Below are 27,725 nucleotides of genomic sequence, written 5' to 3'. Positions count from 1 at the left end.
TTTCCTTATAAGTCACCAGACCTAAATATAGAGGCAACTTTCCCATGTAATTTTTAGGCATCTAAATTCTCCAAGTTAGGGGTTCTGCACGCTCTCAGGGACTTCTTAGAGCAATTCTAGTCCATAGTGATGAATTCAGAAGAAAGACTCTTCTGAAGGAAGCAGACAAGCTGCATAATAGAATTTTCATAGTAGATGGAAGAAAGCCTCACAAAAGTGTTATTTTTTTCCCCTTCTGTTCATAATGTCCAAGATTAAGTTGGAGTAGCACTCACTCATCCACTTTGTGCTTTACTCATCCTTTAACTGATGAGCCCACTTGTTACAAGTCTACCTGAGCCTTCATAATCTACTGACTACAAAGACATTGTACAACATAAATGTGAACGGGCACAAGTCTATGGGGCCTGATGGGATGCATCCCAGGGTCCTGAGGCAACTGGCTGATGAGTTTGGCAAGCCACTGTCCATCGTATTTGAAAAGACATGAAGTTGACAGTGACTGGAAAGAAAGGGAAACATTACTCCTACTTTTAAAAGGAGGGCTCAGGGAACTACAGACCTGTGAGCCTCACCTCTGTGGCTGGGAAGATCATGGAACAGATCCTCATGGAGGCAATGCTAAGACATGCAAGATGAAAGGATGATCTGACACAGCCAGCACAGCCTCACTAAGGGCAAATCAAGCCTGACCACCTTGGTAGCTTTCTACAATGGAGTCACTTCTGAATCTCAGAATTCTGAAACTCTGCACACAGAATGACACCTTAAAAAAAACCAGCCCTCTCTAAAAATATCTTTTCATGGATTTAAAAAAAAACAAACCCCAAACAAAAATCCTAGATGCAGTGAAATTGTGTATATCGTCAATCAGAGCACACCCCCTGTATGTACAAACAAAATTCCAATGGAAAACATGAGAATGTGTAAAGTTGTATCTGAAACATAAACTGCAGGAGTAGCTGCACAACCCTTCAGCCTCTACAAAATGCAAGAAGTATTTTGGTTTAAGACTAATACAACTGATCTGAAGTCAGAAATAAGAGACAGTACTTCAAGAGAATATTAGTGTCCAGGCTAAAATGTCAGGGATGCTTTACAATGAACCTGTAAGTTGTCCTCACTTTGAGAACTCGGAGGCCATCTCTGCTTTGGTACCACACAGTTTCACACCAATATAGAGAAATGACATCTTAATCTCACCACCATTATAAATCATCATACAGTTATTAATTTATGAAGGTTTTTTAAATTTTCTCTCTCATTAACTCTCCATTTCCTTTTATAAGAAAGTATACACATAGATTTACTACCAGTTATATTGTTCAAATTTTGTATTTTTCAATTCCTTTACTATGTTTCTGTACTGGTTGGTGTAATACAATATTAGATTACCCAGCATATTTGATGACTCAATCATGCTTGTGTCTAAGTCAGTCCAGTAGAGCCTTTGGTCCACATAATCAATAGTGAGGTCGTTGGCACGCCCCACTTTGTCCACCAAAGTGATGCTGTTTGTCCCATCCATGTAGGCTCGAACAATCCTGGGTTTACCTCCCCACTCAGTCCAGTACATGTATCTGCAATGAGAAGTGCCACAAAAACAGGACATCAGCCAGCTATAGCTGCATGCTTTGCTTTTCTAAATTTATTTGCAGCACTTGAAAAAAAAACAAACAACAAAAACCCACATTGTTATGTGCACCATCACAATAATCCCTTTTGTTTTTAAACAAAAGGCAGGATAGTATTTTTGACAATTATAATATTTTCATTGTAACCCATAGTTTTATTGCCTTTTCAAAGACACTGAAGAAACAGAGCTGTCCTAAATGACTTGCTATGTACAAGAACACGCACACAAAGCTTTGAAAGACAACCAAGTCCCTTACCCTTTGGTGGGATCAAGAGCCAGAGACCTTGGGTTGTCCAAGTCCTTCCACACAAGGACCTGCCTATACTGTCCATCCAAGCGGGCGACTTCGATGCGGTTGGTTCCAGTATCTGCCCAGTAGAGGTTCTTTCCCATCCAGTCTACAGCCATTCCCTCAGGATAATCTAGCCCAAACTCAATCACATGTTCAACAGAGCTCCCGTTCATGAAAGCTCGGCTTATGGTCTGGAAAACAGTGGTGTAAAAATATTACAGTGCTTATGGATACCCCAGTGAAATAATAAGGAATAATTATCATGAAGTTTGGTGTGCAAAAAGAAATTAGTACCAAAAAAATCCCCAGTCATTGTTACTTTTTAAACAACTAATTTCTGTTGTCAAAAAGACATAGAAATTCTCAAGAGAAAAACACCTGAATTTTCAGAAAGCTAGTGGTTTCTGATAGCCAGACCAAGACATCTGAAAAGGACATGATTTTCATAAAGCAGTAGATAGCTGCAGGTTCTTCCTTGATCCCTCTCCCTCTCTTCTATTTGCACAGAAGAAGCTGGTTTTAAAAATTATTTAGTTTGCAGTAATGTTTCAAGTATCAGAAACACACCTCAGTGGCATCCAAATTAAATTGTTTCTCACAATCAGTCATCTGGAACACGTTTACTGATCCAATCTACATTTGAGTTATACACACTCATCAAAATAAGTCATAGGGCAAGGACTGCACCCTTATATAAATAAGTCCCTCCTAACAGCAGTGAAACAACCCCCAGGTAAACAGTAACTTCCAGGACCAAATACACACCCTTGCTTATCAACACTGAACAATCAGTCTACATGCCTACCAATATTTCAGCTATTGATTTCTTAATAATTTGATGCACGAATGTGTAAGGGTCAGAGACATTTTATACTTTTAAAGGTAAAAGTCAAACCCTGAAATCACATAGTGTAGTTTTTGAAAATGCGTCCTCCTATAACCAGAGGCAGGCAGAGATCAGGGAAGTGGTGGTCACCAAAGGAAAGGGAGATGGCTGTGAGCTCTTGAGTTGTTGTGCTCCTGAGCAGCCAGATGTGGGGGACAAGGGGAACAAGAACCCAGAGGTGTTGGAAGATACCTGGTATGTATATGAAAATACAGTATGCTGGAAAATTCAGGAGGCAACAAACAAGTGAAACGTTTTCCAGTCCGGCACAAAGTGAGACAGATCTACTCATGGATGCAGCTGAAGTAATGTGCTTTCCAGTATAAATGGTTAAGATGTCCGTAACACCTGCCCTCCACGTGCTTGTGTGAGATTTATTTAGTAACTGTGTCTACACTACACTAATTTATGACACTGGCACTCTCCCTGAAGCAATGGTATCCACGCCACAAGCAGCACTGTTAACACTGAAGCACAGCCCTCATTAGTCTTCACAGAGAGGCTATGGAAACTGCCTGAGCCCTGCAGGCTCCAAAAGTGAGCTTTGCCACGTTATGCCTTGGCCACACTGGCAAGGAAATTCTGATTGCTCTTGGAAAACCTTTCAAGAGTCAGAATAGAATAATTTCATTCCAGTGAAGTGAATCTGTCATTTTCTGCCATATACTTGGTTCACTTCAAAAGGCCTAATAACACTGATGAAGAGCACAACCCTCACTTCAGCATGCACCTGGATGTCTATTGAACATCACAGGAAATGTGTTCTGGGGAGCACACTGAGATAGAACTAGGGGCAGGTGGGCCCTTAACAGTGTGGAGGAGACTGGATAAGTTCTCTGGCTTTTTCTGCGCCAAGCTGGAGCCACAGACTAACAGCAAACAATCCAAAGTCAAATGTTAATACTAAGTACAATTGTCTTTCAAATTAAAACTGGAAGCAGATAGAAAACTCAGGGGGCTTCTGGGCTCAATGTTTAAATTACTCCCTGACATAAAATCAGCTTTTCTAGAGCAGATACATATATGGATTCAACACATCCAGCATCCAAGATTTAGGCATTGGGTACAAGCCCACACCACTCTGGATTTTTATTTGAAGCAGGAAGATGCCTGTCAGCCTACTGTACATTCAGCAATGCAACTGTCTTCATCTCCAAGGGTCTCCTTGGATGCAATTCAATGACAACACTGGCAACTGCAGGACAGATCATGTAACAGAGACCTTTGTTAGATCAAAGTAACTGCTCTGTGGATTTATATTCAAGGAATTCACACGTCAGTAATACCTTCAAACTAACATCAGTCCAATAGATTCTGTTATCAGAGACATCAAAATCCAGAGCAGAGGCTTCCTTGACTCCAGTAAGAGGAATAGCAACATCATTATTATTGGTTTCAAGGGAAATCCTATGAATTGCTGCTCTGCTTGTGAAAACCAAGAAGGCTTCAGGAATGATGCAAGTCTTCATGTCACTCAACAGCTCAAGGCCAATGGGACAGGCACACCTGGCCTCCTGGGGTGTAAAGAAACACAGATGGCTGCAGCCTCCATTGTTCTCTGCGCATGAATTAGTTCCTTTAAAAAAATAAATAAACAAAACAACAAACCAGAACAGATATTAGTGCATTGAATTAGTTCCTTAAAAAAAAAAGCACAGAAAAACAACAACAACTAAAACAAAACACATATTAGTGGATTGTAAAGGTAAAAGGGAAACGAGAGCACAGGGGGTTGAGCAAAAACACAATATAATTTTCTAAAATAAGTTAACACTATGGGCTGTCAGCAGGGAATTCTGAAAAGAAAAAAAAAAAAAAAGAAAAAGAAAAAGAAAAAAAGCACTCCAAATGGATTCTTTCTGTCTACCCCGGATTACAAAGCTGGACCTATTCCTCCTATTGTACAAATACCATCTACAAACAGATCTTCCTTGTCTCCCCAAAAAATTAAATTCATTCACTGAAAACAGATAATTAATTATCTAGTTTTCACCAAGTACTCCATCTTTGTATCTCTTTGAAATCATCAGCTTTTACAAATGTTCAGTGATACAAAAGGGTGAGAAAAGAGCTGGATAATCGCAGCTCTTTCTCACCTGTTTAATTTAAAGCTGAGAAGATTCATTAGCAGAAGCTGTTCCAACAAGATCACCACAATCTCACACTTATTTGTTCATGTGATGGGGATGGAATGTGTAGGGGAAGGTAAGGACCAACACATAAATAAGTGCCTCTCTCCATCTGCTGGAACCAAGAATTTAGGTATTTTAAGAATGTTACCACACACACACACACAAAATTCTCAAAGATCAGTCTCAACCAGGGTTCTTTTCCTTTTTTTAGGGCATACATATTTCAGACTGACGCCATTACTCCATTGCAACTCTTCTCAGTAATTTTAACAGCTGACTAATGAATCTGTTTATTGCTGTGCCCAAATTCCAGTGATCCAGGTAGCTGGAAAATCTGTGGTGCATCGAAGCCAGGAGGTCCTGTGACACACTTGCTGCACAGTGCCAGCAGAGGACTCAAAACATTGGCTGCACCTTTCAGAGATGCAGTGGAAGGACATGGAGAGCCAGATGCTGATACTTTGCTAAGGGCAGGTTTTATTTGTTAGGATTTAGGTACAACTGAGGTGTTAAGAGTTATTATGTAAATGCCACATGCTTTAGGGCAACGTTGTAATGGTGACTGACTGTGCCTATGCCGCCCAACAAAGCATTCTGCTAACTGAACATCATGGGACTTGGCTCTGGAAGGAAAGAGCAGCAGGAAAGAGAGCATTTCTGTGAGAATAATGATTCCTGTAGCATAGAGGAATAAAATCCTCATAAAAAATTCAAGGAGTGTAGTGAAAGCTGTGGAAAATTTATGTCACTAAAAACTGCAAGCAAATTCCCTTGCAACACTGTATTTTCCCAATTTTAGAAACAATAGGTGCCATTTTCCTTTCACACCCATCAGATCACAGCTACAATAACAAGTGATCAACAGCTGCTTAATGAAAGCAAGGCCATAAAAGACTACTACAGACCCATGCTATGTTGCCCATGCTTACCAAACACTTTGGTGACACTCGTTGCCTTAAGGCCCATTAAATCCGGCAGCTGATCAATAATGATGTCTCTGCTGGCCTTTATTTTGTGAACTCTTTCAATACTTCGTCTCTGCCAGTCAGTCCAGTAGATGTAGTCCCCCAGCAGTGTAAACCCGAATATATGTGGAAGCTTGTCTTCTAAGAGGGTTTTCCTCATTGTTCCATCAACATTTATGACCTGTGGAATGCCCAAAAGCAAAGGAAAAAATAAGCTTCTCTAATGTGGATACAATTAAAACAGCAATATCAACAGCTACTTCTATGCAAAAACCTCTTGATATTCCCAGCATGTTCTTTCCATGATCTGTGACTGAGATTTTAAATAGCTCCCTCTTAGCTATTATTTGGAAATTGTTTATTCAGACTCATATTAAACCTATATACCTTGTAGGTGATTATGCTCCCTTCATTGTGCCATGCTTCTATTTTCTTGTGATTTAAGGATCTAACTTTTCAATTTCTTAGTGTGTAACAGTATGTATTTTTTTTTACAAATATGTATAACTCTAATGTAGTGGACTATTAAACCATTAAATGCCTAAATGTGGGTAGTGAAAATCAACTATCACTTATACCACAACTTAATTGAGTTGTAAGGCTCTGTTCATATACAATAAACAGCAGAAACATCTAAAAAAATTTTTTTTAACACGATCACATGACAATTACCACATATTTGTAAACTAGCATATGAATTTCAGTGTGTTCATGCACACAAAGTAGATATCCAAATAAATTTAAAAATGAAATCTCCACTTTAAAACCTTACAATACTCTACAGATTTCTGAAAACAATATGCATTTAGATTTGATTTGCCATAACTGAAGTTGAGCCTGTTTTGCCTATAACAGTAACTGCTGAGTGATCTCTCCCTGTCCTCATCTTGATCCACAAGCCCTTCATTTCGTTTTCTCTCCCCTGTCCTGCTGGGGAGTGGAGTGACAGCTGCTTTGGTGGGCACCTGGCACCCAGCCAGGGCCAACCCACACCAGGGATGTGCACTGGATTTTCCAGCTACCACCAGCCAAACAGCAGAGGTGAGCTGTCAGCTACTGCTACAACTGCACCCACCCATGCTGTGCACAAAAATCATCCCTATAACAGATGTGAATTTGAATGCAGGCTACAATGTACACCTCTGGACTCCTTCCAGACAAAAAGCCTCCTGCTGGAGACAGTTAAAAACATCACTGGAATTCTGACAAACTAAGTTCCAAGGGAGCTGTGTATCAGCCCATCAACTTATGATTATTCTACTAGTTGATGGAGTAGCAGAGACTGAAGATTAATATCTTTTTATTTTGTTAAGCTAAATAGAGTATGTTAAAAAAAAAAAAGAAAAAAAAGAGGAAAAAAAAAAGGCTGTATCGGTGGTTAAAAGCCAAATGGTTCTGCAATTATGTAATTGCATCATGTCCAGGCAAACCCCAAATGCTCACTTATTTAGAACACTATCAGTCCCACAGGCAACACTGCAGGTTCAAAAGTTCGTCACACATACTCAGGTGCTGGAGCCAAGCTGGTGCCACACCAAGTGAACAGGACACCATTTCCCTTACAACACTGCATCAGCAGGACGAGGATGAAACTTCCACGTTTCCATCTGCTTTTACAGAAATGGACAGTGGAAGTTCAAATTCTAGAGCTGCTGACTAAAATGTTCAAGAGAAGATTGACTCCAAGGATGCAGACCCATTTATTGAAACCCATGCACGTCTGGGGATGTTGCAGACACCAAGCTGTTGAATGTCAGGAATCTTATGAGGTCCAAGAAGGCCAAGTGCAAGATGATGCACCTGGGTAATGGCAAACCCTGGTATTGATACAGGCTGGGGTATGATGGGATTGAAAGCAGCTCTGCTGAAGATGTGGGCGTGCTGGTGGGTGAAAAAAAATCTCCATAGGGCAGCCATGTGTGCTCATGGCCTGGGAAGTCACTCATATCCTGGCCTGGATGCAAGGCAGCGTGGCCAGCAGTAGAGAGGTGATTCCCCCCCCTCTACCCTGCCCTTGGGAGGCCCCACCTGGAGTGCTGCATCCAGTTTTGGGGTCCCAGTACAAGAGAGACTGAGAGCCAGTTCAGAGGAGGGCCACAAAAGTCATCAGGGTGCTGGAAGACTTCTGCTATGAAGAAAAGCTGAGGAATTGGTGTTGCTCACACTGGGGAAGCAAAGAGAGACCTTGCTGCAACACTCCCAGATTATTAGGCTGTTCAACATAGTGAGAATGGAGGTCCAAAATGTGGAAGCAGACAGCAATAAAATGTTTAATAGCTTACATTTTGGCTAAAAAAAATGATGGAATAAATGTTTGCTGTCTCCCTCTCCCAAACATCCCTCCCCAATACTATGGGGAGAACACCTACAAATCCAAGCAGGCTTCCCTTCATGCAGAAAGGGCAGCTCTGATTTGGAGGATTTTTCTGTGCTGAGACCAGTTGAGCCCTCTAAGTGGTCTAAGGTACTTCATGGGAACAAGCAGGAAATGAAATCTCTCTCCCTGAGATGATCTTATAGTAGGAGCCAGGGCAAAGCTTGAACAGGGAGGTGTCACATATAGGTCAATGCAAGTGTATGTGCACAGTCTTTATTTCAAATTTTGCTGCCATCCACCTTCCCAGAGATACAGCTCCACTCTAACATATGAAATGAAACCACAAGGATTCAAAGTAAAAATCTACAAACATGCCTCACAATATGGCCAAAAGCACAACTCCTTTTATTAAATCAACACTTCCCATTTCTTCCAAGGGACTGGAATAATCCTCTCCTTTCCAAATTCAAACATCTTCTCAACTCAACAGACCACTAAGTCTGTGGAAACAGCACATCATCTAAATATTTACCATGTTGTTCTTCTGCTGGTGATATTGGGACTGCAAGAATCTTTATAATGTACACGTACAACATGGAGGAAAGACAAGAAAAGATAATAAAACACCACATTAACTCATCTTTTAATATCTGACAACTAAGATCTGCTGACTGCAGACAAAAGGGAAGACTTTAAGGTGCAATCCTTATAATTTAGCACAAATTTACTAGAATAGGCTTTATTCTACTCAGGGTTATTTTCTCTCTCTGTAAGTGATAAATTGATCTCAAAGGATAAATGAAACACTAAATGTGTTGTGCTTTACACACGAAACACCGAAAGTTCCCCTTGAACAGCGTCACACACTGAAAGCCCCTGATTAGTCTCAAGACTTCAATGACAAATCTCCTAATGAGGCCTTGCCAAGCTCAGCTAAAATCTGTTGTGGGCAAAGTGAAATCAACATCAAACACCTTAATGAACTGGATTACACAAAAAACACGAGAAGATGGTAAGGCGTGATTTTTTTTTATATGCTGCTGCAATGTATGCAAAATGATTTTACAAATATTTCTAAATATAACACTCAAAAGCTCTTGGCTCTTTGAAGAAGATTAAAGTAAAACAATGCAATTAAATTCTACACATCAGCATGATTCATGTAGTCAAGCTGTATTTCAGGTGCATCTATGAAAAAAACAGCTATTCAGCATAGACACAGGACATCTTTTGACAGAACTACAAAGAGACCTCTAAGACCTTATCCCTGTATTTCAGTCACCAAGATAAAACAAAATTTATTCGATTGCTAAAGACAAAGGTGTAGTCAAATGAAAATCAGTTCTGGGGCTGAGCTAAATCACTAGGTGAGCAGACACAGCAGGTTGGCAACAATAAAATGACATGACTGGCATGTTCTGGAGACTCATGTGGTGGGCTTGTAGCCCCATGTGGTGGCTGTAGGACTCTGCAAGTCCTGCAGATCTTGTGGAAAGCTACACTTTTGCTGTGAGGGTTACTGAAAACAGGAACAGGTTGCTCAAAGAGGTTGCAGAGTCTCCACCATTGGAGCTATTCAAAAGTGATCTGGTCATGGCTCCAAGCACCCATCTGCAGGTGACCCTGCTTGAGCAGGGGCTGGACCAGCTGAGCTCCAGGGGCCCCTTCCAACCTCAACCCTTCTCTGAATGACTTCTCAGGATTCTCACCAGCAGACTGTGAAATGGCACCTCAAGTGAACATACCCAGCCTTCTCTGGCTCAAGAAAGAAGTTGTGAGACAGATCAGGTAGGTAGTGTGGGAAAGAAAACCAGAAAGTCATCAGGGAAAGAGAAGGAAAAAGAAAAATGGAATGACATAGAAAATTCCTATGGGTAAAGAAGCCTACCCCAAAAAGAGAAGAGTGAAGCAGCTGTGAGCAGTCTATACCACAGTCTATATTCAGCTGAGTGTAAGCCATTCATTAATGTTTCCAACAGCTGAAACACAGCCACCTTTCATCGATGCTTTGGGATAAAAGCAAACACCTTCCTATTTTTTTAAATGTCTAAAGGGGCTTAATGTCAGGCATGTATTGGCAGATACTAGCAAGCAGAAAAGAGAATAACATTCAACCAAGCAGTACCAGAACCCATATATCAAAAAAGGAGAGATGGATGCACAACAGACATATCCGGTCCTTTTCCACAAGGATGGGCTGCTCGAGTCTCTTAGCAAGCTGTTGCCTCAAACACTTGAGTATACTCAAGAATTTGTAAAGCAGCTCCTCATCATTGTCCATAGCACTGTTCCCCTTGACAATATTTTGGCTACCAGGTAAAAGCTGCTTTATAAACAACATTCATCAGGTCTCTATTGCTACTACATTTCATGGATTAGTCCTATGTGTACTATTGTGGCTCTTCTTTCAGAGAAGTTTATTTTCTGAATTCTTACATTGCTTGCTTGGTTGCAGTTCCAAACTATCATCACCCACCTACATTCAGAGCAAGCTATGAACCAAGAGAATCAATCCCTATGATACTGTGAGTGCAACACCCCTGTTGAACTGTGAATAATGATTTATTGATTGCAAATACACATAGTGACCCACCACCACCCTTTTCTCTCATATTCTTTTCCTTTTTTTTTAAGAGACACTTCTCACTGAAGAACAAGACATTTTACCTTGCTGGAGACACAGCATCACAACGTACTTCTCTATGGCTACACAGATGGGCCACATTTTTACTCATAATACAAAACCACCTTCAGATGCCCAGAAAATAAAATCCCAAAGAGGACCACTGAATGTCTACACTCTTTTTTTTTTTTTTTTTTTTTTTTTAAAAATCTCCCTTCAGAAGTACCTTTGCAGTCTCCTAGAGCTAAAGCACAGCAGTGGTGGCAAACAATCCCTGGTGTTTGGCTCTCTCCTCAAGCTGTGGTGGTGGCCTGCCATGGCTGTCAGGACAGATGTGCCAATCCTTAGACAGGAAAAGCGAAGCAGGTGGCGTGAAATACCAAATTATAGCCATTGGTGAAAGAGCCCAAACTCAAATGTTTTTCTGACAGTCTTAAAAACAAAATTCTCTGCAATCTAGCAACATCAGCTTCTTGACTGAATACTCTAAAACTTTGCTCCAAAGGCAATGACTCCAACATATTATCACTTTGTTCTGTCTCATGCAAAATAAAATCTACACATAGAAATGACTGTTAGACAGTTAAGTAGTGACTTGTTAATAATAAACCCAACCACCTACAAAAATGACAAATATAAATCTACAGGATAAAAAGTGGTAGTTTATAATGGTCTCCCATTTTCTCTGGGAATAATATGAACAAAAGACACTCTTATCCTTGTGCTCATATTGTCACCATGGGAAGTAGGTATTTATTTGTAGTGTTGATCTGTTCATATTTTTCTATATCAAATCACCATCACATCTAGTGTTCTCTTAGGACTTCACAACATTGTTTTAGTTCCACAGAGAGTATTGCATTTTCAGACAGACATTACAAAATACGAGCACAAGGAAGCTCTAGCAGATACTGATAGAGGGATGAGCTACTTCTTCTTGGAAAGGCTCTGTGTTAACATGATTATGATTTTGAACCTGCTTATTCTTTATAAGCCTTTTCTAGGAGTAGCTAATGTTCTCCATGAGTTATATCAGCCTGACATTTCCAGAACATTCTTCTGCTTACAGGATATCAGAGGATTAAGGGTGCAGCTGGTCAGTTCTGCAGCTTCTCTCTCATAAGCAGAAACACGATCACACATTTCAAAACTACTTAAAAGGGGAAAAAGTTAAACACAAAAATAATTTATGGCAACTGGTGGCTAGACCCTAAAGCATGCAGAAACTACTGAATTAGTATTACAGTTTTATTTTTAGGTAGAAGTTGATTATTTAATGCACCTGAGGGAAATCTTACCTTCTGTAAATACTTTTTCATTCTCAAATTCTGACCACTGAGTTTAAAGGGGCATACAACAACTCTGAAATTTAGCTAACACCCATTATCAAAACAATATGCCTTTCCAACTTCTAGATAACTAGTCTGGGAAAGGTGAAGAAGAATTTAAACTTTACAGAAAGAGTTTTAAAACTCATGTATCTTAACTTTTCCACACTTCTCTCCTGATTTCCCATTTCTTCAAAGAGACTAGAATAATCCTGTAAAATTTTCTCTCCTTTACAAATTCAAACATCTTCTCAACATGACAGATCACTAGAAGTCTGCAGAAACAGCACCTCATCTAAATATTTACCATGTTGTTCTTCTGCTGGTGATATTGGGACTGCAAGAACATCTATAATGTGTATGTACAATATGGAGGAAATACATGAAAAGAAATGCAATAAGCTTGATATGAGAAAAAAATTTGTGGTAAAATTCTAAGTCAAAAAAACACATCAGCAATTTCAGCAGCCAACTGGAATTTCTTAAAAAGTCAAAAGATGCCAAAAACAGCAGCTACAATAGAACTTGATGTAGAAAGTGGCACCAATACTGGTCAATCTTTCCAAAGGGAAAAAACTCTCCTGTCCAGTGTTACCATGCTTAACATTAACTTGCAATGAAATATAAAGTAAGATAAATGTAGTATGTACTGCTATTTTAATCCTTTTTGTTTCCTTACCCCAAAATACATGGATTTTAGTGAGTTTTTTTTCAAAAATAATCTTTTATGTCACAGACAATGAGAGGTTCCTGAATAATTGATTGAGAAACACCAATCAAGACCTCCCAAGGCCTTACAATGCAAGGTCTCCTGCAGCCAGCCTCTGTCCACAGAAATCTGAGATTCAACTACTGGTGTTTTGTCCAGCACAGAGGGACCTCTTGCTCAGAACTCAACTTCTTAGCATTGCCCTGGAGAATCATAACAGATTCTTTTTCTCAGCCTCACCACAGTGCAATTATCTGAAGTCACTTGTAGCTCTTCACGCCCTCTCCATACCGTGCTAGGCACGTACAGTTCTTCAAAGAGCTCAGTAATGGATCCCTTATGCTCTAAGTCACCACAAGTGTCATGCACAGAAATTCCACTGCAAGTCAAAGGTTAAAGAATAGACCCTGGATTAGCTTGACAGGTCCATTTATGGCACCATGCCTGGAAGAATGGAAGATTTTATCCTCATTTAACAAACTATCAACCAAGCTTCACGTGCCTTCCTTCATTATTTCTCAGAAGATGAATCAAAGTTCTCTCATTAAATATTTCTGTTGAGGGAGACATGAAATATTAATCCAATACAAACACAACCCAAGGCAATGGGCATGCAATGCCACCTTGGAGAGAGGCAGTGAAAGTCTAAGGAATCCTGTATGCATTTACAAACATTCATTCCATTCCTCATCTCATGAAGCTTCCTGGCACAAGTAAACAACAAATGCTAATGATTCCCTTCTATTTGTACCATTTATAGAAACATTGCAATAGACTAATGCAGTAAATCCAGTCTTACATTCCACCATGTAGGGTGAATGTCAACAAAGAACCCTACATGCACAGAAACCTAAACCAGGCTGTCCACAGTCAGCTGCACAGAGGCCAGGCTAGGACACAGCTTCATTGCCACCTCCTGCAGGACTAGCCCAGGTGCCTCTGGCACACACAAGCCCTCTGACAGCTGAAGTGTGTCTCCCAAAAGGACAGATAATGACAAGGCCTCCTGCCTTGATAAGAGCCTGCACTCCACTGCCACTTGGGATAAGCAACATGAGCAATCATATCTATTTGAGACACTGTTAATATTAGTAAGTTCTGCAAAGTAGCATTCAGAGAGTTTATGGAAAAAATGCAGTTACCAGATGGTCTCCAGCCCCTGCAAGTGGTTAAAAAGGCAAATCACTTAACTTTTAGCCATCACAATCTTGATCTGCTTTCAAAAGAAAGCTACCTTCCTTATTGCCAAGCCTGGCAAGACAGACCCTCAGAGGACGTTCAGAAGCTCAACCCACAAGGCTCCCCACAGGAAACCAAGTCCTGCAGAGCTGAAGGCCCTGTCTCTGGTGACTGTGGTACAGAAAGTGTTCTGTGGTATCTCACAGGGAGGGTGGTTCCACTACTCCTGCAGCCAAAATCTGCAAGTCTCTGGTGGGGTACATGTAACACAGGAAGATGCTCCATTACACTGCTCTCTCTCCATCAGCCCCCTCTGGAGGTCAGACCATCACATGAACTACCCAGAATGTTACATTTTTCCTGTATGATCTGACTCTCCCACCCCAGTTCCTAAACACCTTGAGGCTCCTGACAGTAAATCCAAGTAAGGTTGTTCATTAAGAGCTTCCCAGATCAAACCAATATGAAATAGTGGAGTCAAAAGTTTAGTTGAAATTTAAGATGTCCTTTTAGCTTACAAGACATATTTTTAGGGCATGATTCCCTGAACCCCTATGTAAGTAAAGTTGTTTTGGTTTTTTTGTGAAAGTAAAAAAAATAGGTGTATTTACCTCAACTGGTAAGAGAAGAGCAGACATACACAACATCTTCAGGCGGTCAGCTACAGTAAACTGCAACTTGCAAGCTGCCTCTCTGCCTTTATCACACTGGTCTAAGGTCACAGTTAAGAGCTCTACTCCAAAAGAAAAGTACCTAAGAGTCCCTTCTATTTAAAGTTGGGCAGTTAACTCAGGTATCACGAAGATGATTTGGTTTTACAGCTCAAATATTAGACAGAGAGATCCCAGTGTGTACCCTCAAGCAAGTCACCCCATCTCTCCAAACATTATTTCTACACATGCATGAAATGGATAAAATATTTTCCTCTTTTCTGAACCTTGTTTTGTCTGTTCAAACAGCTTCTCAATATCAAAGAAAGGAGACAAGATAACACATCTTTCAGGCACAGCCTAGGATTTGTCAGGAGATGCTGCTCAGTCCATTTCAAGCAGATGCCACTCCCCCCCCTGCCCCTCACTCCCCTGTTCACATTGACACCTTTTTGCCATGCCAGCACAACTACTTGTGTGGCAGAAAATGTATCAGACTGAAAAATAATAAACCCTTTCAGCTGGTTACTTTTCAGCTGGATCAGTTCCCTGCTCTGTTTTCCCACATGGCTGCACAGTCTGCTTTGCCAGCCAGGACAGAGCAGGAACACACAATGAGAGAGGAAGGGCTGGGACTGCCTTCAGGTACTGATGTGAAGAACTTGTGTAACAATGAAATAGTAAATAATGGATGACTTACATGCCATATAGTTGACAATCCTGGAGGGCTGACATTAAATTAGAAGCAAACCATAAGGTTTGTGCTCTCTTAATCCTATGCAAATGTCCCAAAAGTTCATATTTAATGTGAAACCAGCATTATGAAGACACTTAATCCCAGGTAAAAGGGGAAAAACACAACCTGTGCACATGACCAAGTCACTCACAGGATACACCTGCAAAGCCAAGCAATGAGAACTGACCCAGCACCAATCTCAACTGTGATCTGCCAATTAATGACTTTCTCTCTGAAAAACTAAAATACAAAATGCCACACTTGCTTTCTAATTATTTGTTATGCATGAAAGGTGAGGACCCTAATGCCAGGGAGAAGAGCACAGCTTTTTCACCCTGAACAATGAGGCAATGATTCCACCTGCTTTCCTTCCAAGATCTGTCTTTCTGCCCTGTATTCCCCCGACTGTGCAAACACTGGATTGGGGTAAAACCTCACCAGAGACTTCAACATGATGCTTCCAAGTCTAGAAGGCGTCAGCATTACACCAGGATTTGGTTTTAAAGTGGTGGAGATGGGAAATCTACATTTTAAAAACAATTAATTAATGGTGGTATCTCCCTCCCTGAAGGGCAGCACAACTGAAAACCTGCTACTACAGGAGACTGGATTTACAAGAGAAGGACAATGGAACACCAGTAACTACATTTTCACAGCTTTGGATTGGAGGGCTTGTTTTTTCAAGGATGTTTACTTCTAAAGGAGTTCTTTCTGTAGCAGACAAGCAGCTGCTCCCACGGCAGCTCAGGCTAGAGCAAAAGTGATGGAGTAGTAGAGGAAAAAGTACAGCATTTCATGTGAGCCACAAACACACTCCTCTAACAGTGTATTTTAATGTAGGTGAAGGGCAAAAGCAGAAATGCTCCTATCTCCCAGGCACCTGAACTATATGGATCAATTGTTGCCCTGCCACGTCAAGGAAAAGCCCCCGAGCTTAAAAATAATCAAAATTCGAGAGAGCTATTCAGGTAAATAGCATATGCACACTCAGCCTCTTTTATTCTATAGACACTGGTTTGGTTCACTGTCTGAGTTAGAAACTAGGACCAGATGGGCTTTGGCCTCAGCCCACACGGCCTTTTAAAGTTCTAACTCAGTATTATACAGAAAGTCCTGAAAGGAACAAGAAGTAAAGTTGACTTAGAAAGAAAGGCTAGAAATGATCATCTGAGGAAAGTATTTCCTCCCTTCTGATACTAATTAGGAGGGGAAGAATCTCTGAATTGGAATCCTCAAGGCCCCTGAGGTCAAATGTGATTTTAGCAGTACTCAGGCTCTTAAAGGAAAGACAGGCATCACAGGAGACCACCAGCTACACCCACTGCTCCTTGCTGAGGTCTTACAAATGTCTCTTCAAGCAATACAACTCCCAAGTGCAAGAGGAGAGACAGCATGAAATGGTAAATGCCAACCCAAAACTGTGTCCCACATTAACAGCAGTCTCCATCTAGACTGGACATGACATTTCTGGTTCCCAATACTTTCAATAGATAGAGAAATAAGAGGTGAAAAGGTCAAGCCAATGCTGTCCAATACTGCAGGCTTTGAAGGAACTCCAAATATGATATCCATATGCAGCAGTGAGCACAACAACATCCAGCCTGGATGCAATTCTCAAATCTGTTAAAGTAACACATAATCATAGAATGTTAAGGGTTGGAACATAAAGACATAACCTTGCTACTGCACTTGTTCATGTCATTATCTTTAGGAATATATGGCACAACACTAGTGTTTTGTGCTTTTTAAAGCAGTATAAAATTGCATATTCTAAATTAAACAAAACTATTTGCAGTCATGTTATCAGTCTACTTTCCAATACTTGTACAGAAAGTTTTCAATTAACCAGAAACACATGCTTAAGCTTTATTTAAAACTGATGGACCTTCTGAGAGCAATAAAAAAGCTTTAAGGAATCACTGGTAAGCTGCCTGTAAGAACACACACACAAAAAAATTCTAAAATTCTGCATGAAATTCCTGAAATCCTGAACTAAGGCTTAAAGAACAACAACAAAAAAACCAACCAAACAAAAACAACAAAAAAATCCCCCAGTTTGTCTCAGTAACACAGAATTAAAGCAATGCAAACTTTTTTCTCATTTCTTAATGAATAGACTAGACTTCTTAATGTAGATATTCTCAGCTTAGAAGAGGCCAATGGCAGGAATGAAAGATGTTGCAAAGGTGTTTAGAAAAGTATCCTCAGGAGTCAGATACCCAATAGTAGAAATCACATTCTTCTGGAAAATTAGTTTAAAAGCTGTTTCTGTGAAAACAGTTACATAATGAAAGAATGTTTCCTGAAAATACTTCTGTGTTAAAACAAAAAGGAATGCTAGCATTTTTCAGCCAAGAAAAAAACTGAAGTATGGTAATTCAAACAGTATTATTTCTTCTCAAGTTAGTACCTCTAGAAATGCATATGATGACTTCCAGCTCTCTTTGCTTGCTTCTTGAAGGAGTATGTGAATACAAAAAACTGCTTCTCCTGGATCTTATTGCTACCAGTGCAACACTATTTGGTACACCTAGGAAAACGTTCTCGGATTTGATTCTCCTCTTGCTTTGGATTAAAAGCTACAAAAGCCAGTGTTGTTCCCCAGGTATCTAAAAGAAGTGTTAAGTCTTCTTTTCCCTAGGTGAATGCTTGGCTCCACTTGAGAAAACTGAAGCCAGCAGTAAAGGTTTAAGATGCTAGTTTGCCTCTCTTAACACAGCTGAGGGTACAAATTTATTGCACAATAGCCCAGCAACTTTATGATCATTTTCAGCCACTGGAAGAGACAGTTCAAGAACCTTTCCTACACATCAAACTTTGCAGCTTGTTCTCATCTCCTCCTCTGCCAGCACATGCCTTTCTGTGGCTGTAACAGCCAGACAAAGAATTTGATTCAGTGTAAAACCTGAAACTTGTCCTGTCCTTTCTCAGTTACAGTGCTGAGGAATAAAGTCCAGGTGAAGCAAGGCAACCTAAGACTGAACCACTCTGAAACACAAGAACAGCCCATTCTTCTCCTGCATTCCAGTTTCAGACTTCCAAAACAATTGAAAGGTATAAACTGCCCAAAATGACCGAACTATGGTAAAGAACTACATCTACTAGTCATTCATTTATTTTTGTGGGTGTAATGCATGCTACATCTTATGAACACAGGTAGCTTGACTACCCTTGGACAAAGCATTCACGCAGAACTTGAGGCCCACATAACGCTACTTTTTCATGTAGCCTTTTCTGTGGTGGGGTCAGTGACAATTTACACAGACTGTACCAAAATACCCTGCAGAGGGGCAGGAACAATGCCAAGGCACCTGCACGTGCTGGGTGCCACCCAGCTGGAAAGCAGCCTGGCAGAGCAGGATCTGGGGGTCCTGGTGGAGACTATGTGCCCTTGCTGCAGGGAAGGTGATGGCAATCTGGGCTTCATCAGGAGGAGTGATGCCAGCAGGTCAAGGGAGGCCATCCTCCTCTACTCAGCATTGATGAGGCTTCCCCTGGAGTACTGTGTCCAGTTCCAAGCTCTTCAGCACAAAAAGATGTGGACGTGCTGGTGTGAGTACAGCAAAAGGCTGCAAAAGGTGATTGACATCTTTCTCATGGAAAAAAAAAAAAAAAGCTGAAGGAGATGGGTCTGTTCTGGAGAAGGCTCAGGGGGCATCTCATAAACGTATTTAAGGAAAGGAGTAAAAAATGCAGAGCCATGCCACTTTCCAGTAATACCCAATGACAGCACCAGAGGCAATGAACCCAGACTCAAACCTGGGTGATACCCTCTGAACATCAGGAAATGCTTTTTCACTGTGACACTGACCAAGCCATAGCACAGGTTACCCAGGGAGGCTGTGAAGTCTCAATCCTTGGAGATACTCAGAAGTTATGTGATCTAGGCAACCAGTTCCAGGTGGCCCTTCTTGAGCATGAGGGATGGACATGACCTCCAAAGGTCCCTTCCTGCATCAACCATCCTGGGATTCTGTGTGACTGCTGTTTAATAAAGCCCTTTTTAACTAAAAAACAAGGAGATGAGTGCTTGCCACCTCCACTATTTGCACTCCAGCTCATACTCTGTAAATCCCTTCTCGTTGTGGTCTCCAGCACATATGGAATCCATTGTGAGCAGACAATCTGCCAGCTCTGAAAACAGCAACGCTATTATAAAACAAGGAACTTCAACCCTCCTTTTGGCACAATTATGTTAGCAAGTCTCAAACATAACCATAAGAAAAAAAAAAAAAGCCCACTTTTTTTTTTTTGTTAAGATTGATATAATTGGATTAATGAAAAAAAAAAAGCTGCACTGTGGCAAGTTACAGGACTTCTAATTTCTTTTCCAGATTAAAAAAAAAGTACTTCAGAACTGAGTCTTATAGGATAAACTTAGATTTTTCAAATGTTGTTTGAAACTTATGTATAGTTAACAATACAAAATTTCTGTCTGGTTTTGCTACCTAGAGGTAATTACCACCCCACAGGAGTAAAGTCTCCCACATGTAGCCTAAAGCTGCATCTTTCTAGATAGTCTCTGTAAGCATATTCTGAAATAAAAATAAGTGACAACCCACTCTTGAAATCTTGTTTTTCTTCATAGCCCCACACCTTTTCATATACTTGACAAAATATTTAGTAGTCAAAGAGGAAGAGAATCTGCAGTATCATCACAGATTACAGAAGACTTTTTTTGTCATATCTATGTGGTTTAATTCCATTAAAAAAACTCACTGTAACACATTAGAAAAATCTGAGGAATTGTTGTAGTTGAGCAAACCTGCATGCCACATGTCAGAGTAGCAGGAGACTTCACACCAACAATGTCCTGGATCTAAATGTCATTTTGACACAGTAATGAAAAAAACCTCTTGACAACAACAGACTGTTACCAAAGAGAAAAACAAATATATTTCTGTCATTCAGGACTGCACAGGCTCAGGAAACTCTTGTGATCATAGCTTGAGTCACGGGTATCAGACTCAGCATCAAGAGAACAGACTACTAGTTAACAAATATTCATCAGATACATTATTATCCTCTTCTTATTCCACATTAATTTTAGGAAAACACTTGCATACTTTAAATTTCTTCTTCCTTGAGCTTGTAGTTAATGAAAGCAAATGGCTTAGCTGCCTTGTCATCTGAATTATTGAAAAAGCATATGACTGGGAGGCAGGGGAGAACTTCCTAACCAAGGCCATGGTTTCAGTGGCTCCCGCTGCCCTGTTCATGGCACTACTTATTTCCCCCAGCGATTGCAGGCTCAGACACCTCCTCTATCTGTACACACGTGGACAATGCAGAAGTGCACATCTCCTCTAAGAGGTCACTTTTTACAGGGGAATAAACAACAACAAAAAAAGTAGTGTAACATCTGATTTTGATGTTGCAGTCACTGTCTTCTCTTTGCAACCTGTATGAAGTATTTGAGCACCCTTTTTCAGTTGTGTGGTCACACTGCAGTCTACCTCAACATACCATAGCTAATATTCCACTTGCTCCTACAGCCAACTTTAAAACAAAGCTGCTCATAAAAAGGGCTAGACAGTCTGTTTTAGCTACTTTCTGCCTTTCCATTTAAGAAGTCTGCTGCAAAAGCACAGCAAATACTCAGAGTGAGACACCGTGATACATTCATAGTTCATGAGTATAAACCATGCCCTCCAGCCCCTGACTCAAGGGAAAAGTCCAGCTCCAGAGAACCATGGCTAAGGTGTGTGTTTTGGAAAACATCCCATGTCCAGGGATCTAGGTATTAAGCTCCCAGTACCAGCTAAAACATGACTGGGAAGATACCCCCTCTACCCTTTACCACAGACCTCTGCCAACGCTGCATGGTTCATAAGTTATTCTCATTTGGCAACCTCAGAAACTGCCAATGTTTTTAATTTTCATTATAATCTCCACCGAATTCGCAGGCCTGTAAATGGACACAAATATTCGACTGCTTTTCTAAAGTTAGGTTTAGACTTTGGCTCAAAGGGCAGGGCCCCACACTTGTGAAGCATTCTACTCCTCTTCCAAAAAGGGCTCAGCTTTCCTGCTTTAGCTTCAGCTATCCTTTTAATCTCACACCTTGCACAGCACTCCTGGCTTTATGGCTGCTGCCCCATTCACTGGAAAGCACAGAATGAAAGGGTGTGTTTCAGGGATGAGACTTCCCTCGTCAAAAACCTGGTCCTTGTGGGTGTCCACCTGCACATCTGCTCATGTTTTAATTATTATTTATTTATAATTTGGTGAAAGTCATTAATTTCTACACACCAATTCATCAGTTTCCCTCATGCAGTATCTCCCACCACTCCCAGTGCCTTCACCACTGCTGACAGAACAATGGCAATGGGGAGCTGTGAGCCAAAGACCACCCAACAGACTTCCACTCTAACACAGCCTGAAAAACCAGCACCATTTCAACTGTGAGAGTGAATTCCAATCACCTGGCTTCTGGAAAGAAGCAGCAGACTTGTATGTTCAGAAAAAAATGAAGGAAATGGATATGCACAGGGCAATGGCAACCAGGGATTTAGTTCCAGAAAACAGAATATACCTTGCACTGCAGCTGCTCTGTTCCAGTGTGTCCTTCCCCACAGAGCAGAGTTCTCAAAGTAGCTGTGAAGCATCAACAGCCCCATGGTAATTCACTGCCACTGTCAGCAGTGCAGATGCACATTTTTTCTTTCTGCAGATCTGGACTTAAATACAAAGTTTTGCTGTTTTTTAGACTCTATTCAAACAAGGCAAGTTGCGGTCACTGCTCAGAAATAGCTCAAGGTGGGACCTGGATGGTTTGCAGTATCTTAGAGGGACCAGCACATATGTGCTTCTTGCTTTGGGGAGAAACTTTTTGCCAGTTTACTGCACACTGTCTGTCCCAGTCAGAACTGTGGGATCTGACTGTGCTCACCTTGACTGCTGAGGGTCACAAAACCTTTCTGCTCTTCATCTAGTCACTGCTGATATGACCAGGATCCACATTACACCCTCAACCAGAGAGAAAAATTAGTTTGGTAGGGAACTTTCGTTGCAGCAGAGCTCAAAGGAAAGGAGCAAAGCAGAACCAGGGTGACAGATGCAAAAGTGGCAAACAAAAATGAGCCTAGTCTGGCAGGGGCAGAGTAGAATGCATCTGGAACAGAGCCAGCATTAAATATTTATTAAAAAATAAGCAATTGAGAGTTAAATCACTAAGTGCACCTGCAGTGTTAACATTCATCTTCTCCAAATGCCATCCCTCCTGATTCTAAAAACTTCTGGAGACTCACAAACCTCCTGTCTTACTCTGTGAGGATGAAGTAGGATGATTTCCTCTGTTCCTGCTATTGGCCACCTGCAAGACTGAACTAGTCTCTTCATTTCAGTGCTTGTGTCTCTTCCTCTCCCCATTTGTTTTGTCTATTTAGCTATTTAGCTTTGGGGGTTTGTGGGTGGCTGCTTGGGTATTGTGCTAGGTTTGTGGGGTTTTGGGGCTGTTTTTGCTGGGCTTCCAATTTTTCTTTTTTTGGGGGGTGTTGCAATATTTATTTGGCACATTACTTTTATCTTCAGCTCTTGGGAGACACTGACTGACATGGAAATTTGGCCTAAACTGCAATATAAATGTTTTGAGTACTCTGGGTTTCAGAGAAATTCCAAAAATGTAATATGAATCCCTGAAAGGCTTCAAAGATAAGAGCAAAAAGCAAGCTACAAAAAGTCATTTTAAGTCCTCACTTTTAAGCAGATCTTTAGGAAGAAGAGCTGTTACGTGCATGAGCTGCACTGCCTGGGGCAATGGGACAAACCCTTGGGTCTGGGTTTAGTAACACTGGAACACCCACACACTGTTTTCAGGCTGTGACTGGCATCAGCAATCCAAATTAAAAAAAAAACAAACAAAAAAAACCCCAAAAAACTTCAATTTCTCCATATTATGAACTTTCTCATGAAAACACACCTTGAGTAAGGGCTGAGAAGTTTTAGGATCTGGCTATATGTATGTGTGTGCCTATGTATCCACACAGATACACACACACACACACATATATAAAATATATATATTATATTTCTCTGTGCGTGCATGTAGGTGCATGTGCGTGTTTCTAATATGTTTTTAGAAATCCTGTTTCCTGTTGGAAGATTCAAAGACACAAATAACCCACCCATGGACAAATCAGTTTCATATTCTTTACTTCTCAAGCCAAATTTTCCTGGTGATATATAATGAGATTTTACATTCTTTGTGCTTCATTGACTAATTAGATCAATGCAGGCTACTCCCCCTGTCCCTCCCTTTTTGTAGTAGGGACTTTCATCGCCTGTAGCTACACAAGTGTGGTTGCTTTTGCCAAATACTTGGAGATACTGCTAATGGCTTCATTTGAACTCTGCATTGCTGCATATTAGTACGGAGGAGGGTGGGTTGTGTATTTTAATCCATACTGTGATTGCTTTGATGTTGTTTGTAATGAGGAATATGGGTTTATTTATACATATCAGAGCTGTTATAGGAATTTGTGCTTCCCAAAGGATTAGATTTCCACTATCAAACAAAACACAGTGTATACTTAGAAGAAGGGGGAGGCTAACTAGAGGTCAATTTTCCACTCACAAACTACAGTGCTTAGCCTCTCTCTCAGTTCTTTCCATCCATGGATCTAAACACTTTGTACAGAAAGCTATCAGCTATCCCCACGTTGCATGCAAGAAAACAGTCAGGACACCAGCACACACTGCTGTAGCTCACATGGGTGGTAATGCAGCATCAGAGAGGTCACAGGGGCCACTGCTGCCTCCAGATTGACACTGCCACGGACACATTTAAAAAAAAACACACAGGAACTACCAAAAATAAGGACGTAAGTTTTACATCCTTGACAGACGGTGGGTGAGAGGGTAGAAAGGATGAAGTTGAAGAGAAGGGTTGGCTGAACATGTTTTTAAAAGGAACACAAAAAATTTAACCAAGGGACTATGTATACCTCCTGTTACACCTTCTTAATCCAAATGCTGAGACCACAAAACTACAGCACTTCTATTTTCTCCCTTCAGAAGCTCAAAGTCAATACACAAACTATTGCAATTATTTAATCTTGAAATTAGGCACTTATGCCAGAGGCAAAAATGAAACTGCATATCCACAATACAGAAAAATGGTATCTCACTGCTACTCACCAGGGTCAAGTACTTAGTACTCAAGATAGAGATAACTGTTCAGGAAAATAAAAACAAACTCACCATTAAATGAATTTTCTGACACAGCTCATTCCCATGTAAATTTAAGTCTAACTATGTACCAGGTCTTACTGTACAAAAGCCTAGAAAATAAACCTGTCTTGCTAAACTGAGCTTTGCTTCCCAGCTGCAGGGGCTTTTATCATTTCAGCTTCACAAATTGCTCTCAGTGCCATTTAAACATTTACTTTTAACATGAGGATCTTTTAAAATTAGAGTACCTGCCACTTACAAGGGGAGAAGACCCTTCCAGAATAATTTGTGGACTCTCTAGAGCTTCCTTTTCAGAACAGATCTGCTTGGGGTATAGCTTTGTCTCTTCATATTTATTCAACACTAAATTTTGACCAGTTTAGTTATAATATTCTGGTGGAAAGAAATTATGAGGGTGAAAGTAGAGGGGAGAGAGGGCAATGGTATGGTGACACTCCAGATCTGGTAGAAAAAGCACTTTTACAACCTCTCAGCACCCACAGTCAGACCCACTGCAGAGCTATGGAAGGAAGAGGGCTCACAGACAATGCATGGAGAACCTGGATGTCCTGGGGTGCCAGAGCTGTGCTCTGCACTCACAGGTGTGAGTGAGAAAAAGAGAAAGCTGGCTGTTTCCTCTGAACCAGTGAGCAGCACTTGTTCTAATCACTCACTAAGAAAGCTCCTGCAATTGCTCCTTTATTTAGGGAATGCAAATACCACCTGAATAAAACCTCACGGCTCTGTTGGGTGACAGGACTCCACTGTGCCAATGTCCCATGACCCAAGTGACCACGGTGAAGTGGCACAGCCCCTCCCTGGAGCAGAGGGGAAGGACAGACAGACACTCCCCAGTCCCGTGTGCCTGGCACTGTGACAGCCCCAGCTGAACACCTCGGGTTTTACCTGCTACAGAAAATGGCTTAAGGCCATATCTGAGCTCCAGCTCACTGGCAGCAAGGATGACAAGCCAGGTCACAGAGATGCTGCAGAGAACCCTGTGTGTCAGCAGAGCTACAGACTCGTGGAGAACCTCTTCCCCTGGTTTTATTAAACAAGGCTGAAAGCAAGAGAGAGCATTGAAACAGACCAAAAATAATGACATTTTTACCCCTAGATACCAAGTTGACTTAAAAGCATTATTAACAACCATACCATGCATCTATTGGAAATGTATGGGGGTTTTGAGCTCGAGGACATGGGAGGAGGCAGTCACTGTGACTACAAAAATATCAGTTTCCTGTTTAAATTTGAGGCTGTGTTTAGACTTGATGGCTTATCGTCTGAGAAGTTTCTCTGCATATAGGGAAGGTTGGTTTGTTTGTTTATATTAAGTGTAACACAGTTTCCTGACTTGGATCATAGTGTTTACATTTGCCAATTTCATGTCAGTTGCGAGTAAAAAAATCAGCTAATTTACTCAAAGACTGCCTGTGGTGAATTTGTTCAGTACATCCAACCCTAATTCTTTTTATAAAAGAATTGGCCATTTCCACACAAAAAATATTTCAAATTTTGGGAATGCCTGGACTATGCAGCTGTTATGCAGTAAACTATTAGATACTCAAAGGAAGTTCCTCTCAAAAAGGAAGCTGAAGCTGGTTTGATCATAGATAGGAGACTTCCCATGACCTTCCACTGCCTGTATCTTAATGTCCATGTCAGAGTTCCAACTCTATATCCAGCACGAGACTCTCTTTTACCCCTTGACCATGAACAGCTGGCACTACCTACTCCATTGGTTCTCTAGGGAGCTGTCAAAAGAAGCTGCAACATGGACACAAAAGTAATTGCAAAAAGCTAGGGTGAAAACTTAAACCTACTTATTTGGAAAGATACCAGGGTGAGAAGCTGACAAGTGAGATGCTTTTGCTTGTCCAGCACTCACCTCTCCAAAGCAGAAGATATTTGAGAACTTAATTTCACTTTTTGCTGAAGTCTCTAATGGAGAAGCTCAAGTCGATTTACTTTAAATCACCAAGGCTGAAAAAGACAGTGGTTCTCAAGCTGATTCACCAGTAGATTTGTTACTCAAGAGCTCAAAGATGAGCAAGGACCCAGATGTTATTGGAATAAACTGTTTGAGTCTCATGTGCTGACATAAACCTGTCAGACATTAACACCGTAGAGATGCAAAAGGCCTCTTCATCCTCTCATACAAATGCTTGGTTTTGCACAGAAAAATGTGTATTTGTACCAAGTTTAAGCTGAAGGAAAAGGAATTAACTCATAACTTGAGTAGGAATTAACTCATAGCCACTCCACTTTGAAGACAAGACTTATCTGACGTGTTTAAGAAGTCTGTCTGCTGCTCCATCACTAAATGACTTGTGTTTTATTATCAATCTATAGCAGCAAATCCTCTTTGACCTCAGCCATCTTCCCCCTCTCAAACCTCACTGGCAATCTTCTACCTTCTGAGAATCATTTGTTATGTGTTTTCAACTTCTTTGTCAAGATAGGATATCCACCAACAAAACCAACACTTTAACTTTGCACTGAGACAAAGCTGTCCTGTGCTCTCACAGACCCAAACTTTCAAAAGCCAGGAAACAGATAGTGAAGGCACAGACTGACAGGACCTTTACTGTGTTCTTAAAAATGGCAACAGCCAGCACTGATTTTCATACATTGTAGTACAATCAACAGGTAATTGATAACCATGAAAATCAAGGGAAGGGAAAAAAAGGACAGCTGTCTTGTGTATCTCAGTAGTAGAAGACAGCAAAAACCATGGATGAGGAGCTCTTGACCACATCAGGTGCACTGGTTCTGTGGAACACATGGGATTCCTCCTCCCTGTGAACTGTCTCCACAGAGGGAACAAAGAGGTGACAGACAAGGTAGAATTGTCCCAAGGGTGTTACACCAAAAGGAAACCCCGTTCATGCATAAGGACCATACAAGCTCCATGGACACACATTCCATAATGGCATGACTACAAAATGTCAAAGACGAGGAGAAGACGATGCTGCTTTTCTTGCCTGTATGGCCATGGCAGAAGCAAAAGGCAAATGCTTCTACCAAGAACAATTTTGTCATTTGGTCTGCTCATGAATTCTCAAAGGTGGATTCACAAGATCAGAGCATTAAAAGTGTAA

General features: G+C 40.9%; 1 protein-coding gene across 2 annotated transcripts in view; it reads right to left on the bottom strand.

The window, feature by feature from the left end:
• The window catches only part of LRP5 (LDL receptor related protein 5), a 138,196-nt gene that overhangs the window by 29,297 nt on the left and 81,174 nt on the right, over positions 1 to 27,725 (bottom strand). For both annotated transcript variants that reach the window (XM_015631472.1, XM_015631471.2), the window contains exons 8-11: positions 5,876 to 6,092; positions 4,101 to 4,390; positions 1,893 to 2,119; positions 1,396 to 1,580 (exon numbers count right to left, since the gene is read on the bottom strand). In XM_015631472.1, coding sequence (XP_015486958.1) covers positions 1,396 to 1,580; positions 1,893 to 2,119; positions 4,101 to 4,390; positions 5,876 to 6,092 — 919 coding nt within the window. The remainder of the gene's footprint in view (positions 1 to 1,395; positions 1,581 to 1,892; positions 2,120 to 4,100; positions 4,391 to 5,875; positions 6,093 to 27,725) is intronic.

This window comes from Parus major, chromosome 5 (genome assembly GCF_001522545.3).
Source record: "Parus major isolate Abel chromosome 5, Parus_major1.1, whole genome shotgun sequence".
In the NCBI taxonomy this organism is placed as follows: domain Eukaryota; kingdom Metazoa; phylum Chordata; class Aves; order Passeriformes; family Paridae; genus Parus; species Parus major.
The sequence above is the reverse complement of the archived record's forward strand: the minus strand, read 5'-3'. Positions and strand labels throughout refer to the sequence as shown.